The sequence below is a fragment of the Notechis scutatus genome, chromosome 3 (assembly GCF_049901735.1).
Source record: "Notechis scutatus isolate UNSWTSFEM ecotype Mainland chromosome 3, rNotScu1.2, whole genome shotgun sequence".
In the NCBI taxonomy this organism is placed as follows: Eukaryota; Metazoa; Chordata; class Lepidosauria; order Squamata; family Elapidae; genus Notechis; species Notechis scutatus.
In genome coordinates this window covers 42,115,216-42,130,086 of record NC_142011.1, presented here as the reverse complement: position 1 = coordinate 42,130,086, position 14,871 = coordinate 42,115,216, and the positions used below count along the sequence as shown (strand labels likewise).

The 14,871-nt window shown below is 34.1% G+C and overlaps 1 protein-coding gene across 1 annotated transcript; it reads left to right on the top strand.

The window, feature by feature from the left end:
• The first annotated feature begins 795 nt into the window (after positions 1-795).
• Positions 796-13,736, top strand: HSD11B1 (hydroxysteroid 11-beta dehydrogenase 1). Its single transcript, XM_026675197.2, has 6 exons — positions 796-1,148; positions 1,762-1,892; positions 4,345-4,456; positions 7,382-7,567; positions 8,537-8,680; positions 12,363-13,736. The coding sequence occupies exons 1-6, from the start codon at positions 1,061-1,063 to the stop codon at positions 12,581-12,583; spliced, it is 882 nt and encodes a 293-aa protein (XP_026530982.1). The 5' UTR covers positions 796-1,060; the 3' UTR covers positions 12,584-13,736.
• The last annotated feature ends 1,135 nt before the right edge of the window (positions 13,737-14,871 follow it).

Below are 14,871 nucleotides of genomic sequence, written 5' to 3'. Positions count from 1 at the left end.
TTATATCTTAAAAAAAAGATATAAAGATTGAGTTTGCATTCATTTGTGGCACTTTTTCAGAGACATCTGTAGTGAGGGTCTTTGAAATAGCAGATACAGCTCGACAATCAAAGCTCCAGTCTTTCTCACATGCATACAGTACATGTGACTCAAATTAAAAAGAGACAGGCTTCCACAATTTTGAAGCCAATGCCTATTTTCCTGTGGATGTCCCTGTTTCGAATTGATTTCTCTAGCACTCAGAAGAACTGAATACCATGGCATACCATATTAACATAGCTCTGTCTTAAAATTTTCCATAAGCAGAAGCAGTTTAGCTGTTAAAGTTCTTATTAGTTAAGGGAAACAAACAAACAAGCATATTAGAAAAAATATGGAATATGCTAAATATGGTAGGCACCTAGCATTTTTAGATACTCATTGTCAAGTACTATAGGTAGGACAAGTTGGCAAAGTTGTATAGATGTTCAAAACAGATCTAATCCACAAAGCAGCACGTGTCTCAATTCATTTCTATCAAACTGCTGTATATTCTTCATGTATTATACTCAACTTCTGTGTTGTAATTATTCTGCAAACATTTGGGAGCAACAGATATAATCTGGTTGTACACAACCCTCCTGCTTCATATGGAGTTTGTGTCTAGAAAACACTTACAAATGATTTTAAGAAACAAAGAAAGTCAAAGCCCACCTGGAATTGGCTGCTAAGGGTTGTCTCTGAGTTGAAATTTGAAGCTTTTCAGTAAAGACACACCTCTTTCAGGATGTTATGCAAAATTCTCTATTTCAAACCAAAGGACAGGAAATATGAAATGCGACAGCCAGAATCCATAGTGACACTGTCAACTACGGTTGATTTATCGACAAAAGAAAGGAGACTTGTAGTAATGGAACCATTGGCATAAATGCCCTGAAATTGTCTGAAAGCTGGATTTTTAGGAAAGTTGCTGTCTCCATACTAGCAGCTTTTTGCAGCATTAACATTGTTCCTGCTCTTTTCCCTTTCCCCTTTTTAACCCTCTTTTTCTCATGCATGATTATTTTCTGACTATAGTGGGATGAATCTGTGGCAAAAGATTTTGATTCCTTTGGTAGGAATGGTATTGGCCGTTTATTTTTATTCAGGAAAGGAAGAATTTAAACCTGGTAAGTTATTTTAAATAAAGACATTTTTTTAATTAAAAAGAGAGGTGGGAGAAAAAGAAGGGAGCCTTGTTTTTAAAAACACACAAACTGGATCAGAGTCTAAAATGAAGCCTGCCTTGCGTTGTTGGTCATGGATGACTTTGCTTGGAAGCTTTTACAAGTTATCAAGCCACAGGCAAGAAGATTTTTTTTTTCAGCAAGCAGGTAAGATGAGAAATATGCTGGGTGGGTGGATTATTATTATTATTATTGGAAGGCTTTTGATATTCTATCTGTTCAAAAGAGATTTTTGTTTGTGAAAAGTTCCTGGGGGAAAAATCATATGATTGTTCTAAAAGCTTTTGTACCTGGAATGCATGAAATGGGTAAAAATTAATGTTTAATTGTATTGCAGAAAAGACAGAGTGGGGGGTTAAAATTATTTTTTATGCTCCTTTGGAATGCTAGTTCTTGTTTCTGTTGCTTTCTTGTGAATTGGATTGCTATGACTAACAACTGATTTGAGAGCAGGAATTGCTCTTACAATTTTTACCTGTTAGGCATTTATATGGTGGAATGGGAAGCTATTTAATGTCAGCTTTATAAAATGTGATTCTTGCATCTTATTCTCTAGAAATGTTGAAAGGGAAGCGAGTGATTGTTACTGGGGCAAGCACTGGAATTGGCGAGCAGATAGCATACCACCTAGCACAGATGGGTTCTCATCTCCTGATTACTGCACGGACAGAAGCTCTGCTCCAGCAAGTAAATATTAAATACTGATTTATTCCACTATATAATTCCACTCACAAGGTTTCATACATTGAAAGAGTTAAGAGAGAGACAAAAACAACGCTCCCTCAAACTGAGAATGAAGATTAACTCTTCAGAGCCAGAAAGAAGAAAGGAGGTAACTGCCACCATTCATAGGTGACTCTTAATGGCATTTTTCCTTCTTTGGCTGATTAATGGGGCTAAACTGTATTACACTTTCAAATCCCAGGGATATAGAGAGAGAACTGTTTCATCTAGTAGAGAGAGTCAGCGAAAGTGCTCTGGAACAGTTCCTTCTCTGCCTGAGGTGAAATGCCATTTGATCTCTTGCTGTGATATTGGAAAGCAGGGGTGACAGCCTGGTCCAATGGGCTGGTCCAATGGATAAAGTCACAAACACATCAAATAAATAAATAAATAAATAAATAAATAAATAAATAAATAGGCATAATCATAATCATAGGGAGTGTGGTAAATATTAAGATTTGGGAAAGATTTACATTTTTAAATTGTGGATCCCTGGTTTTATAGTTTGTTATCAGCAGCATGTGAGTATGCTTGCACATCTTTAAGTACGTGTGTCTGAGTGATTGTATCTCCCGCCATGTACCTGATAAAAATGTGCTGGATATTTTCGAAAAAAATGTATCCTTTTCTGCTGATTCAAGATTAGGTGGATGGCACTTTATTTTGGTACAAAGAAGGGACCTGAATTAGTTGGCATTTGTTACGTTATGAAGAAAAGGATGGGAGAAGATGGGAAGATATATCATAATCCAAAGTACTGCTGTGATTCAGATTACTTCATGAGTCAGATCTGTCTCTCTTTTTAAAATTTTATTAATTTATTTATCAACTTGTATTTAACTTTTAAAATGAGATATAGCAGGTGAGGCACAGGAAGGTGGCTAGACCTGATTGATGACTCAAACAGTCAGACCTATACTGTTCCTGTGGCAGTATTCCTACTGTCATCATGATAGGTAAATTTGCCTTCCAGGTAGTGATATGCTGAAGAGGGAGACCAAAGGAAGTCGGAGAATTCAGCCTGTCTTTTTGTTATCATTTGTTGCATATCTTTGTGCGGGACAGCAGAGTGTGAATCAGAGCAGTGGCCACAGAAGCTGCATAGTGAATGGCAAAGGGGCCAGTAAATTTCATGTTGTTATCCTTTTCCACTGATTCAAGAGTAGCACAAAGAAAGGATCTGAATAGGTTTTTGAACATGTAGGAAAGAGGGAGAGAGGGAGGGAGAGAGAGGGAGGGAGAGAGAAAGAGAGAGATGTAGACAGATAGACGTAGACAGACAGATGTAGACAGACATAGACAGACAGATGTAGACAGATAGACAGACAGATAGATACAGTAGATACACTGATACAGAGAGACTATACTTTTCTGCTATCCAAAATGTTGTATTTGAACTTTAATAATTCCCAGTCAATCCATTGTGAGTACATGAACTTGGTGAAGGCTGATGTTTTAAAAATATGACTGATTAGGGTGGGTGAAAATAATAGCACTGAGAAATAAAGAATTTCTGACAAAGATATAGGAGTGTTAATAAAGCTATAGTAAAGATAGAAGTAACAGGAAGAGACTGCTTAATGGAAAGCATATTGTCTTTCCCTTACATGATCATTGCTGATCTCAATAGATAGACACAGACACACAGAGAGACAGAGACAAAGAGAAAGAGAGAGAATCTGGTCATTTAAAGAAAAGAAAAATTTTCAACTCACTGTTGACTGTTGGCTTTAGTTAAAGCAAGGCAAGCAGACTTTCAGATGAAATCTATCCCATCCTTCTCCATGTCTATCAGAAAATCCACAGGTTTTGTTGTGCTTTCTAATAAACCTGTGTCAATGGCAAGTGGGAACATTTCCAGGTGAGATTTTGAAATTAATCACTAAGTCCCAATCTTTAGTATATTTAGCCAATAACATAGTTTATTTTGGAATATCAATCTCTTTGTAACGAAGATCAATACATCAATTCAGCAAATGTTGCAAATGATATATTACATATAGTTTATTTTTTATGATACCTGAATTTAAGGAAAAATATGTTGGTTATTTACAGAATATGGTTTCAAATGCTTTATTTTAGAATTATAAGTCTAGCATGACTACCAAAGGAAGTGCTGCAAACTCAATATTTAAAATGTTTTTTTAATAAGTGTTTTTTGTGGGGGAGGGGGGTTTGTACATGAAAAAGCTGAAAATACTTTCAGCTGAAATTGTTAATGAGGTGGTTTTTCCAGTGGAAATTCCCCACTGATAATGTTGATCCAATAAGTAGATTTAAAATGTGCTGTCAAAATATCCTCGTAAACTGGATTGTTCGGTTGCTTCTTTGCAGATATTTGATTTAATAAATACAAGTGCAAAGAGTATAAAAGGTCATGGAATATCTACTAAATTTACTTTTCTATTTGCTTTAGGTGGTTGCTCATTGTTTAGAGTTGGGTGCAGCATCTGCCAGGTACATTAATGGCAGTATGGAAGATATGAAATTTGCTCAAGCAGTGGTGAAGAAAGCAGAGGAAGTATGGGGTATGTTGACCTTATTAGAACATGAGATAGTTCCAGCATCCTATTTCTAACTAACTAGATGCTTCCAGAAGCACAGAACTATGGATTAGAATGTGAAGACGGTGGTCTTATGTAATGTATATTTAGTGGTTCAGAGATTCATCATATATTCATCACGGTTAATAATTATTGATTGAGCTATCCTCCTTGCCTTTGTCTTTTCAGTGCTCCTTCGAGCTCCAAAACCCAGGTACATTCCAGCTAAGTAAGCATCAGTATGCTAGCTAGAAATAAAAATTAACATGATCAAATCCAAAACATAGGTATATGTCCAATTAACAGATGAAGTTAAGTCTATTCCAAGTTGTAACATAGAATCTTTTTTAATGGTGACCATAAGGATGAAATCAATTTGGACAGGCTTTCAAGACTGATGGCATCACTTTAAGGTGGGTCAGTGAAGAAGCTGGCATAGCCAGGATTCCAGGAATGTTCTTTATTTTATTAGAATAGAGTAACAGAATCTTGAAAGTTTGCTTCTCTGATCCAAACAAAATCAAAGCAGATTTATTTTGAGTTTCCTTATCACACTTTTCTCTTTTTCAGGAGTGTGTAATCTTTTCAGCAACTCCCAATCCCCTTTAATGGCTTGTTCAATCTTTCCTTATTTCAAGGTTAGAGCTACATTCCTTCACTGCCCAGCATATTGTACAGCTATATAACAGCAGTGCACTGTTGTTTTCAGATGCAGCTCTGCACTTTTTATCAGAGATGTGGCTTAAGTTCTTCTGCTCTTAATTCTTCCTGGCCCATGGGTTTGGGGAGTGGTGTGTGTGTCCTCCTGTTCTCTTTCTACCACTATCTCAGAAGCAGGACAACATCTTTCTTTCAAAGATGCTAGGATCTTTGTCTTCTGTTCCTCATCTTCTCAACATCAAAAGGTATCAGTAGACTCACATTATTTTATTTAAGCACTTGGAACAATGCAGCTTTGTGTCTTGGGAATTCTATAAATTAATAATGTGTGTTATTAGAGTGGTGTGTCGGTCTAGTGGTGAAGATGCTTGCTTCCCACTCAGAAGATTGAGAGTTCAATCCTAGGTAGAGACAGATGTCTTTCTCACAGAGTGCAAAGAGAAAATATCTACTGCAAACTCTGCATAGGTGCCAGGAAGGGCAAACAACCAGCTCCATTCAGTGGCTCTGACTCTATTCTGAATTAAGGAATTACAGGGTTGTAAAAAGAAAAAAAGCACGTGTCTTAATAAGTAAGTACTACCCTTTATCTGCCCTTAAATGGATTTGAATATCAGATTTTAGTATAATGCTAGAAATGATGGGGAGCTTTATTTCCCTAAAATATCTTACTTTACCAACCCTAGAAGTAAAAAGTTACACATATTTATTTACAGCATGCATGCTTAAGTTGCAGTTTATTTTTGCACCTTAACTAATTTTAAATCTGTTCTCAATTATACACTTTACTATAAGAATGGAAAATAAAATAATTGACCAATTATTACTAGACTTTTATTGATCACAAACCTTTATAGATTATGTAATTTCTTGAAGCTTTGGATCTTCCAGATGGAAAGATATTTAAGAGATAAGCATGGAATATTTTTTCTTAAAAATTAATTGCACTAAGGCAAATTTTTACTTTCTAGTTTGCTAGGTTTGCTAAATTTACATTTCATTTTAGTTATTATATTAAAATATAACATTATATAAAAATATAAACATTTGCTTTTGATTCTCAGTAAAGCTTGAAACAAGACTTTCGATCTTCCTGGCACTAAATAAACCCAAGTGCCCTCAGTTGCTAAAATGTACAATTAATTTCACAGAAGCTTTTGTTATTTGGTAACTCCTGCTTCGGCTGACAGACTCACCTGAACCTTACCTGAATCTCAAATTAATTTATTTGTCCTTGTCTTTGCCCCCATTACAGCTTTCCCTTTTTCAATGATACAAAATTCATAAATTAACACATCTTGAGCATTGTTGAATTCTAGTACATTATCATTACCATAAAATAGAATATTTTAGAAATAAAGAGAATCTACATTTAGTGCAATAACAATCTTGGAGATCATTCTCAAAAATAGAAAATAAAAAACATCTGCAACTGTTTTTCTGTACTCCCATGGACTAAATGTCTGGACTAAATAGTATTCTATTAATGTTATACTGGGACTCCTACTATGTTACAAGGAAATTTGAACAAATATTGAGAAGTCCTTGTTCATACTAAATCTGAGAAAACAATCCTCCAAATTTATTCTCAGCCCTAATCTTTCACAGCATCCTAGAAGGAAAATGTTTTGCTTTCCCCTCTACTACTTGAGTATTTTATATTCACTAGTGACCCTTAGGTGAGTTTCAAATGTTGTTAGCAGATGGTTAAAATGATTTGCTCTAATGAGGATAATCAATTTGCAAATGAACCATTCATTTATTGATTTATTTCCATTCTAATAGGATCTCTCAACTATTTGTGTGGTTCATGTATTATTTTGGGCACCAGGGACTGGTTCCATGGAGAAAAGGTTTTCCTTAGACCAAAGGGGCATGGTTTTGCATGTTGTCTGCATCCCATGAATGGGGCTTCCCTTGTTTGCACAGCCCAGTTGCTGGCATGCAGCAGACCAATGCTGGTCCATGGACTGGGAGGGGGGTCTGTTTTATCCCTTTTGTGTTTTGTATAGAATACACTCAAGAACTGCTTTATAAATGAGTATCACAATGCATTTAGGATTATCAAATAAGTAATATCATTGCACAAAAGTATGAGGAATTAACTGGGACTTTGTCCTGAAATCTTCTAAGTCAACATAAAGTAAGGCCAGCTCAAAGAACATAGTTGCCCAATACTGCAGCCAAAATATTTGATCACATTGATATTTTGCCTTCATCTACTAACCTAGTATAACCTTTTCTTTATAGGAAGTCTAGATATGCTGATTCTGAATCATATTGGCAACTCCTACTTCCATTATTTCAATAGGGACATTGAACATGTGCAAAAACTTCTGAACATCAATTTCCTAAGCTATGTAACGATGTCAGTTTCAGCTCTTCCCATGCTTAAGAATAGTGGAGGAAACATAGTAGTTGTTTCATCTTTGGCAGGTGAGCATTAATTCACAGTATACAGCAATTTCGGAATCTTAAAGCTTTTACAAATGTTATTGATTTTCCTGTTATCAGAATTATGATTTGACTGTTACACTCATATGACTTCAAGTTTAATTGACTACATCTTATGTGTACTCTATCTTCCTTTTCTAATATGCATAATTATCCTGTGGGGTGATCAAATCACAATTTCAATGCATTTTTGCAGTTTAGGTATTTCATATTAGAGGAAGAAATGATTTCTGAAGCTTCTACAGGCTTGTTCTTTGAAGCATAATAAGGGTTAGATTTTTTTTTCTTCACAAAATAGACTCTGGCATATATTGTTTGTTGGCAGATGCATACTTAAGTATCCTGTGTTCAATAGAGTTTGTAGACTTTTTATTAGTCTTTTCCCTCTGTTTTTGATACATATCTATCATAAATGTTTCACTTTTTGAAAGTATGTCTAGTACATGAAATCAGAATAATCCAGGTTACTGAGGGTTACTTCATGATTGTCAAGGGCTTTTAAAAATGAACAACTTTTTAAAAAGTTCATGCTAGAACTAGTTGAGCTATATAATGGAAAGCAAAGAAAGGCAGGCTTACTAAGTCACCTAAAGAAACAAAAGTCAGAAATGGAAAGGAAATGTTTTCTTTGCATCTCAGTTCAAAGTATTTAAAAAAACAATCTCTCAAGGAAAGTAGGCTTCTGTCACTATGAGTTTGGGGCATGGTTAGGATAAGGAATCAAAAGTGAGTTTTAATTAAAGATAAACAATACCTTATCTTTTTATTCAAATAATCTTTCAACATAGAAGGATGAATTTCCTGTTTATTTTGAATAGAATCTAGAATAGAATAGAATCCAGAATAGAATAGAGAATCAGGGAGGAGAAAAACGTATCTCATACATCTCTAACATTATTATTCATGGCATAGTATAAATTATATTTATCATTCTAATTGTGGAATTTCTAGGCAAAATTGGCTTCCCGATGACTGTTCCTTATTCTGCAACCAAGTTTGCACTAGAGGGATTTTTCAACTCTTTGAGGCAAGAATTTGTTATGCAGAACATCAATGTTTCCATCACGCTCTGCATCCTTGGACTCATCAACACGGGTACAATTCTGATTTCCACATCTCATTTTTTTTTAAGGTACTGGACTTCCTTGTCAGGCTGATGCTGGCCAAGCTTAGACATTTTTTAGAATTCAAAATCATTATGAATTAGCCTTAAAGGACTATTTGATCCCCTATAAACCTGGTTGACACTAGAACTCCCAGTACTCTCCAGCCATCATGAAGAACACAAAATTGACAAATCATCATAGATTGTAAAATCATTAAATATTAGTTCATTTTTTAAAATGTTACCTTAGTTCTCAAATAAGGATTAGTCACATTAGAAAAGTAGATCATATGTTGGAAGGCCTAATAAATAAGATCTGCCAACCATTAGGAAAAGACCATATAAGCTTTCATTTTAATGATGAAGAATCATTTTAGCAAAACAGTTAGCTTTATCAGCCAACTATAGTATATCCTCCTTTGCTTTTTCTGGATATTAGAGTCTAGTCTTTCTGTAGCCTGAGACTTTCAGTTATGTTGAATTGAAGAATGTACACTATCCATCCAATATTTAAGAATATATAATATAAATCCATATTGGTATCTGCAGTACTGAGTGTTAGGAATGTAAGTCACCTAACAGTTATTTGGGTTGGAAATATATAAACTAGGATAGACATTTTAATACTATATCTTTAAGAGAATGATAAAACTGTAATTGGGTGTGGTTCCACAAATGGCCATAAGATGGAGCCAGAAACCTGGATTGTTTAGTCTCAGTGAGTTTCTGTTGTCCTTTTCTGGAGAGTGTTGCCGTTCCTGTGTTGACTGTTATTCTTGGATTAGATGTAAGTCTGCTACTGAACTGTTTTTGATACTGGACTTTGATATTTGGACTATCCCTGAAGTCCTATTTTTGATAAGAACATTTATCAGTCCTTGATTGGTAGTTTATCTTACCTCAGTAATTGGTAAAGGCCAGATATAGCATACACAGTGTTAATCAATTAGCTAGATTTAACGCTGAGCTGACTGAAAGGCACTGGCAAGCTGCTAATCATGTGTTAGGATATCTGAAACAAACAATGCATTATGCATTGTATTTGGAGCCTAAAGATGAACTAAGTCTAACTGCATATGCTGATGCAAGTTTTGCTACAGACATAAATACACATAAATCTACATCGGGTACTGTAGTATTATTGGGAAAGGTGTTGGTTGGATGGAGGTCTATTAGACAGAAACATCTAAGTTTGTCAACAATGGAGGCTGAATTCTCATGTTTGTCTTTATTATGTACAGATTTAGTTTGTTCTAAGCAACTATTAATTGACATGGGAATTGATGTAACAGATTCTATTGTTATTTATGAAGACAACCAATCAGCAATACAAATGGCTTCAAATATTGCTGTTAGGACAAGAACGAAACATACAGATTTAAGATATTTAAATATGAGACAATGTGTACAAAGTAAGGTGATTAAGCTGGAATACTGTATGTCAGAAAACAATATAGCAGATCATTTTACAAAGGCCCAAGGCTCTATAAAGCATAAGGCTTGCTGTGAGGATTATGGACTTAGAATGTAAGGTTGTATATATTGTCCTACTGAAAGGGGAGAATGTTAGGAATGTAAGTCACCTAACAGTTATTTGGCTTGGAAATATATAAACTAGGATAGGCATTTTAATACTATTTAAGAGACTGATAAAACTGTAATTGGGTGTAGTTCCGCACATGGCCATAAGATGGAGCCAGAAACCTGGGTTGTTTAGTCTCAGTGAGTTTCTGTTGTCCTTTTCTGGAGAGTGTTGCCGTTCCTGTATTGACTGTTATTCTTCGATTTGATGTAAGTCTGTTACTGAACTGTTTTTGATACTGGACTTTGATATTTGGATTATCCCTGAATTGAAAACCGACTGCTTTATCTGTGAATGACTTGGACTGCTTATCTTGGACTTTGCTTAAACGTTTATTGGAAGTAAAAACCTACATTTACTGTACAGTGTATCTGTGTGCTGTGTGTGTGTTATTCTTCACTACTCTCACTACGTCTGCCTGTATGCGCTCATTTTCCTAATGTGGAATTACCTCAACACTGAGGATTATTCCAACATTTTTTTTAAATTAACAAAAATACATTTATTTCTAATTCATAACTTTCCAGACATATTTATATGTAAGCATTCCCAAACTTTTTCCCCATAGATGCATCTTTTATAAATGTTCCTTTTAAATGATTTTTAGATTTACATAGCTGCTATGTATGTACAGGTAGTCCTTGACTTACAACCATTCATTTAATGACTGTTTAAAATTACAGCAGGAGTAAAAAAGTAACTTATGATCATTTTTCACACTTATGACCGTTGCAGCATCCCCATGATTACATGATCAAAATTCAACTGATAAAATTGGCAACTGATGCATATTTATGACAGTTGCAGTATCTGGAGATCATGTGATCCCCTTTTGCGGGGATCAAAAGTCAATGGGGAAGCAAGACTCACTTAACAACCATATTGCTAACTTAAAAACTGCAATGATTCGCTTAACAATTATGGCAAGTAAGATATTAAAATCAGGCAAATTCACTTAACAACTGTCTTGCTTAGCAACAGAAATTTTGGGCTCAATTGTGGTCATATGTTGAGGTACCTGTATCAGTTTTAGTAATTGCTACAGAAATCCACACCCTCCCTCCTTCCCTTCTTCCCTTCCTTCTTCCCTTCCTTCCTTGTCTGGTTTTTATTAAAAATAATCCTAAGGATCTAACAACACATATTAACAAAGCATACAACATTATATAATTAAAACCTAGAAATATTCTGTGTGGATATTGAACAAAAAATGACATGTAACTTTGACCAGTGCTTAGACCTGATGGCTATAACTCACACAATCATAGCATGAATAGGTTGGGAACTTCATAAAAGGAATATTTGAATTGAAAATTCTCTCCCTTAGGTTTGCATGTAATGAATCTTCAGCACATTGGGCATTATCAAGGATGGTAATTACTAGACTACTCATACTGTAGACCCCTAAATAACAATGTTTAAATCAGTTCAATGAGTACTGAAAAAAGGACAATTTTTAAGATGATGTTTTCAGACCTTGATTATAAGCAAAACATCTTTCTATCTGAATTATTTTGGTGACAAAAGATCATTCAGTATAACCCATTGCAGGATAATCCATTGCAGGATACATTTTACTGCATGAAATATATATAGTGTGAAATCATTACTAATTCACAATTAACATTTTATTCTCTCTCACACACATGTGCAAATTTGAATTGACAATTATCTAGCTGAAAGTAAAAGTGTGTTTTTCTGCTTCCATCATTTCTAGAATTCTAGAAATCCTGTTCTGAACTTTGAATATCCAACACTTAGATAATATTTGCATTAACTATTGCACAATTCATTAGAGCTTCATAGGACTGCTGTTGCTTGGGCTTGTTTTGCAGGAAGTGGAAGGATACATTAGACATAACCCACACTTGCAAAATTCATGAGACATTATTTGAAAGAAACAAGGAGTCTCAATATGGAAAAAATGTATTTTTTTTGTATTACCAAAATTATAATTTCTTATCTGTTTACTCAAGGTATAATATGTTTGAGAATGGGGGAGGGGGGTTGTGTAAGAACAGTACAATACAAGATGATTTGTAGTGATCTGATTCCTCAGCCATGAATACTTTCTTTTTTTCTGCTCTTAGAAAATGCCATGAAAGCGGTATCTGGTACATTCACTCTTCTACCTGCACCAAAAGAAGAATGTGCCCTAGAAATCATTAAAGGGGGCATCCTACGTCAGCGGGAGATTTATTATAAATATCTTTTTACAAAGATCCCCACACTTTTGCGAGACTGGGTTCCAGAACTCGTGGATTATTTCTTACGGAAATGTTTTAATGTGGACAATCTAAACCAAGATTAATCACAATCTGTCTGTTCGCTGCCTCTGCATTTTTCTTTTCTGGATATGCGAGTTAGAGTTTTTCAAACTTGGCAACTTTAAGATGTGTGGGAATTGAAGTCCTCAGAACTTAAATTTACCAAGTTTGAAAAACATGAATATAACCTATAGAAGAGAATATTACCAAACTGATCTTGAGATTCACTATGCTGTTATATATAGACCCCCAAATCCAGTTCTGTTTCTTGGGATTTAAGACTGTCAATTATTGCAATATAGATATTTATAATCTGGAATAGGACAATTTATGTCAGGGATCCCCAAACTTGGCAACTTTAAGACTTGTGGACTTCAATTCCCATAATTCCAAGTTGGAGACCTCTGATTTAGGTAATTGCCAAGTTTGAAGACCTCTGATTTAGGTAAATGTAGTTATCTTAGAAAAACTCAGGTTAATGATAAATATTTTGTGTGCTCTTAAACTGCATCCAGATGGCTGTTTGTCTTAATCTGCATTCAGAACAAAACATGACAATTTCATAAAGCGAACAGTTGGGAGAAAAAAGTTGTAACACCGTGCAGAGTTTCATAGTTTTGCATCAACTCCTTATGTAAATTTCTCACATAAAGAGGAATAAGTGCAAGATACCCTCTGGCTTGGACTGATAGGAGGTACTTGATTGTTAACACATCTGGAATTAAACATTTGGCATAAAAAGTACATTTTTTAAATTTTTCAGTTTTAAAATTATTTCAAAGTATCACTTGAAAAGGTTTATAGTAATTTTAGTAAATATATTAATTACAATTGTAATTATAATTAATGCAAACTAAAAAATGAAAAAGAGTAGAAGGTGCAGAAAAAGGAAAAAACAAATAGAAAAGAATGTAAGCAAAGAAAAAGAAATATATAAATGTCTTTTAATCTTCATCAAATAAACCAATGTAATATTACTTTTTTTTACTTCTAGTCATCTTAATCTTTAGTCCATTCAAATAATGTAATAGTACTTGATTTATTCGTTTTTTCTTTGTCTTCTTCTCTTTCTTCTCATAAGTACTTCAAAACTTTAACTAACAAAACTTTTGCAAATCTAATATAGGAAAAATATTTAAATCGCTCTCTTGGTTGATTGTTTGTATGTCACTTTTGGTTATTAAAACATTATCCAGGGTTTTTTTTGTATGTCCATGTCAATCTTGTTCCATGTCGACGTTGTAGCCTGTCATTTGTAAATCCACTTTCAACTCAGTCTTGTCAGGTAAAACTGGCTCCTCTTCCATAACATTTTTTTTCACAGTCTCTCTATAGAGGCATATATCTCTGTTGACACTATTAATGCTAACTTTTGTTTCCATTTTTCAAAAATATCAATATGTCCAATGTTAGAATATTTTGCTCCATTTTGTGATTGTATGTCTAGTTATGTGTTCTTGTTTAATTGTGAACTTTAGTTCCCTCTAGTGTCCATTTTATATATGTGGTGTATGTGTGTGTTTAAAATATAACACAAAGACATTTCTCTAATGGGAAGGATTCTTTATAGTTAATTCCAAAATCTTGTTTCAAATTTACTTGGATCGTTAGTCCATTTGTAATTTCCTAAAATCAAAGTTTTCTGTTTATTATCTTTTTTTAAGTTCTTAAACTTGTAGTTAAAACTTTCTTTTGCTAAGAATTGAAGGGAAACACATCCAAATTTGTCAGTACAAAGGTTTCCAATAATTGAAAAGCAATTATCAAGCAATTTTTGAAAGCCCTTACATTTAAAGGTTTACATAACAGATTTATATTAACAATTCTTTTTTAAAAATATTTTGTGCATCCAATATTTACCACTGATGATGATGAAATTTACAACTAACATATCTGAACAATACCAGTGAGTTGATCTTAATGTAAAATGTAACTTTTGAAACTTAATTGTGTTCTGAACAAAAGATGGAATTAAGAAAAAAATACTTTATAGTTCATTGCTCAAAGGAACCTAATTGTAAATAAGAAAAAATATCTATATCATATGGTTCACCATCACACAACTTTCTTTCATTTGCATTTAGTTATTTGAGATGGCCATTATATTTGCTTTCATTTTGATTTCCTCATATTTTTATTTTTTTTAATTTGTTTTGTTTCTAATTATTGTCAAGGACAAAAGGTCAACAGGCCATCAGGATATTGATCCCATACTTTTCAATCTACTAAGTCTATTATGATTATTAAAACATGAGCTTGAGTCCCACTTTAGGCATGAAAGTTGATTGGGTTGTGTGAGGAAGATAGGCATTGAATATGTTTGCCACTTTCA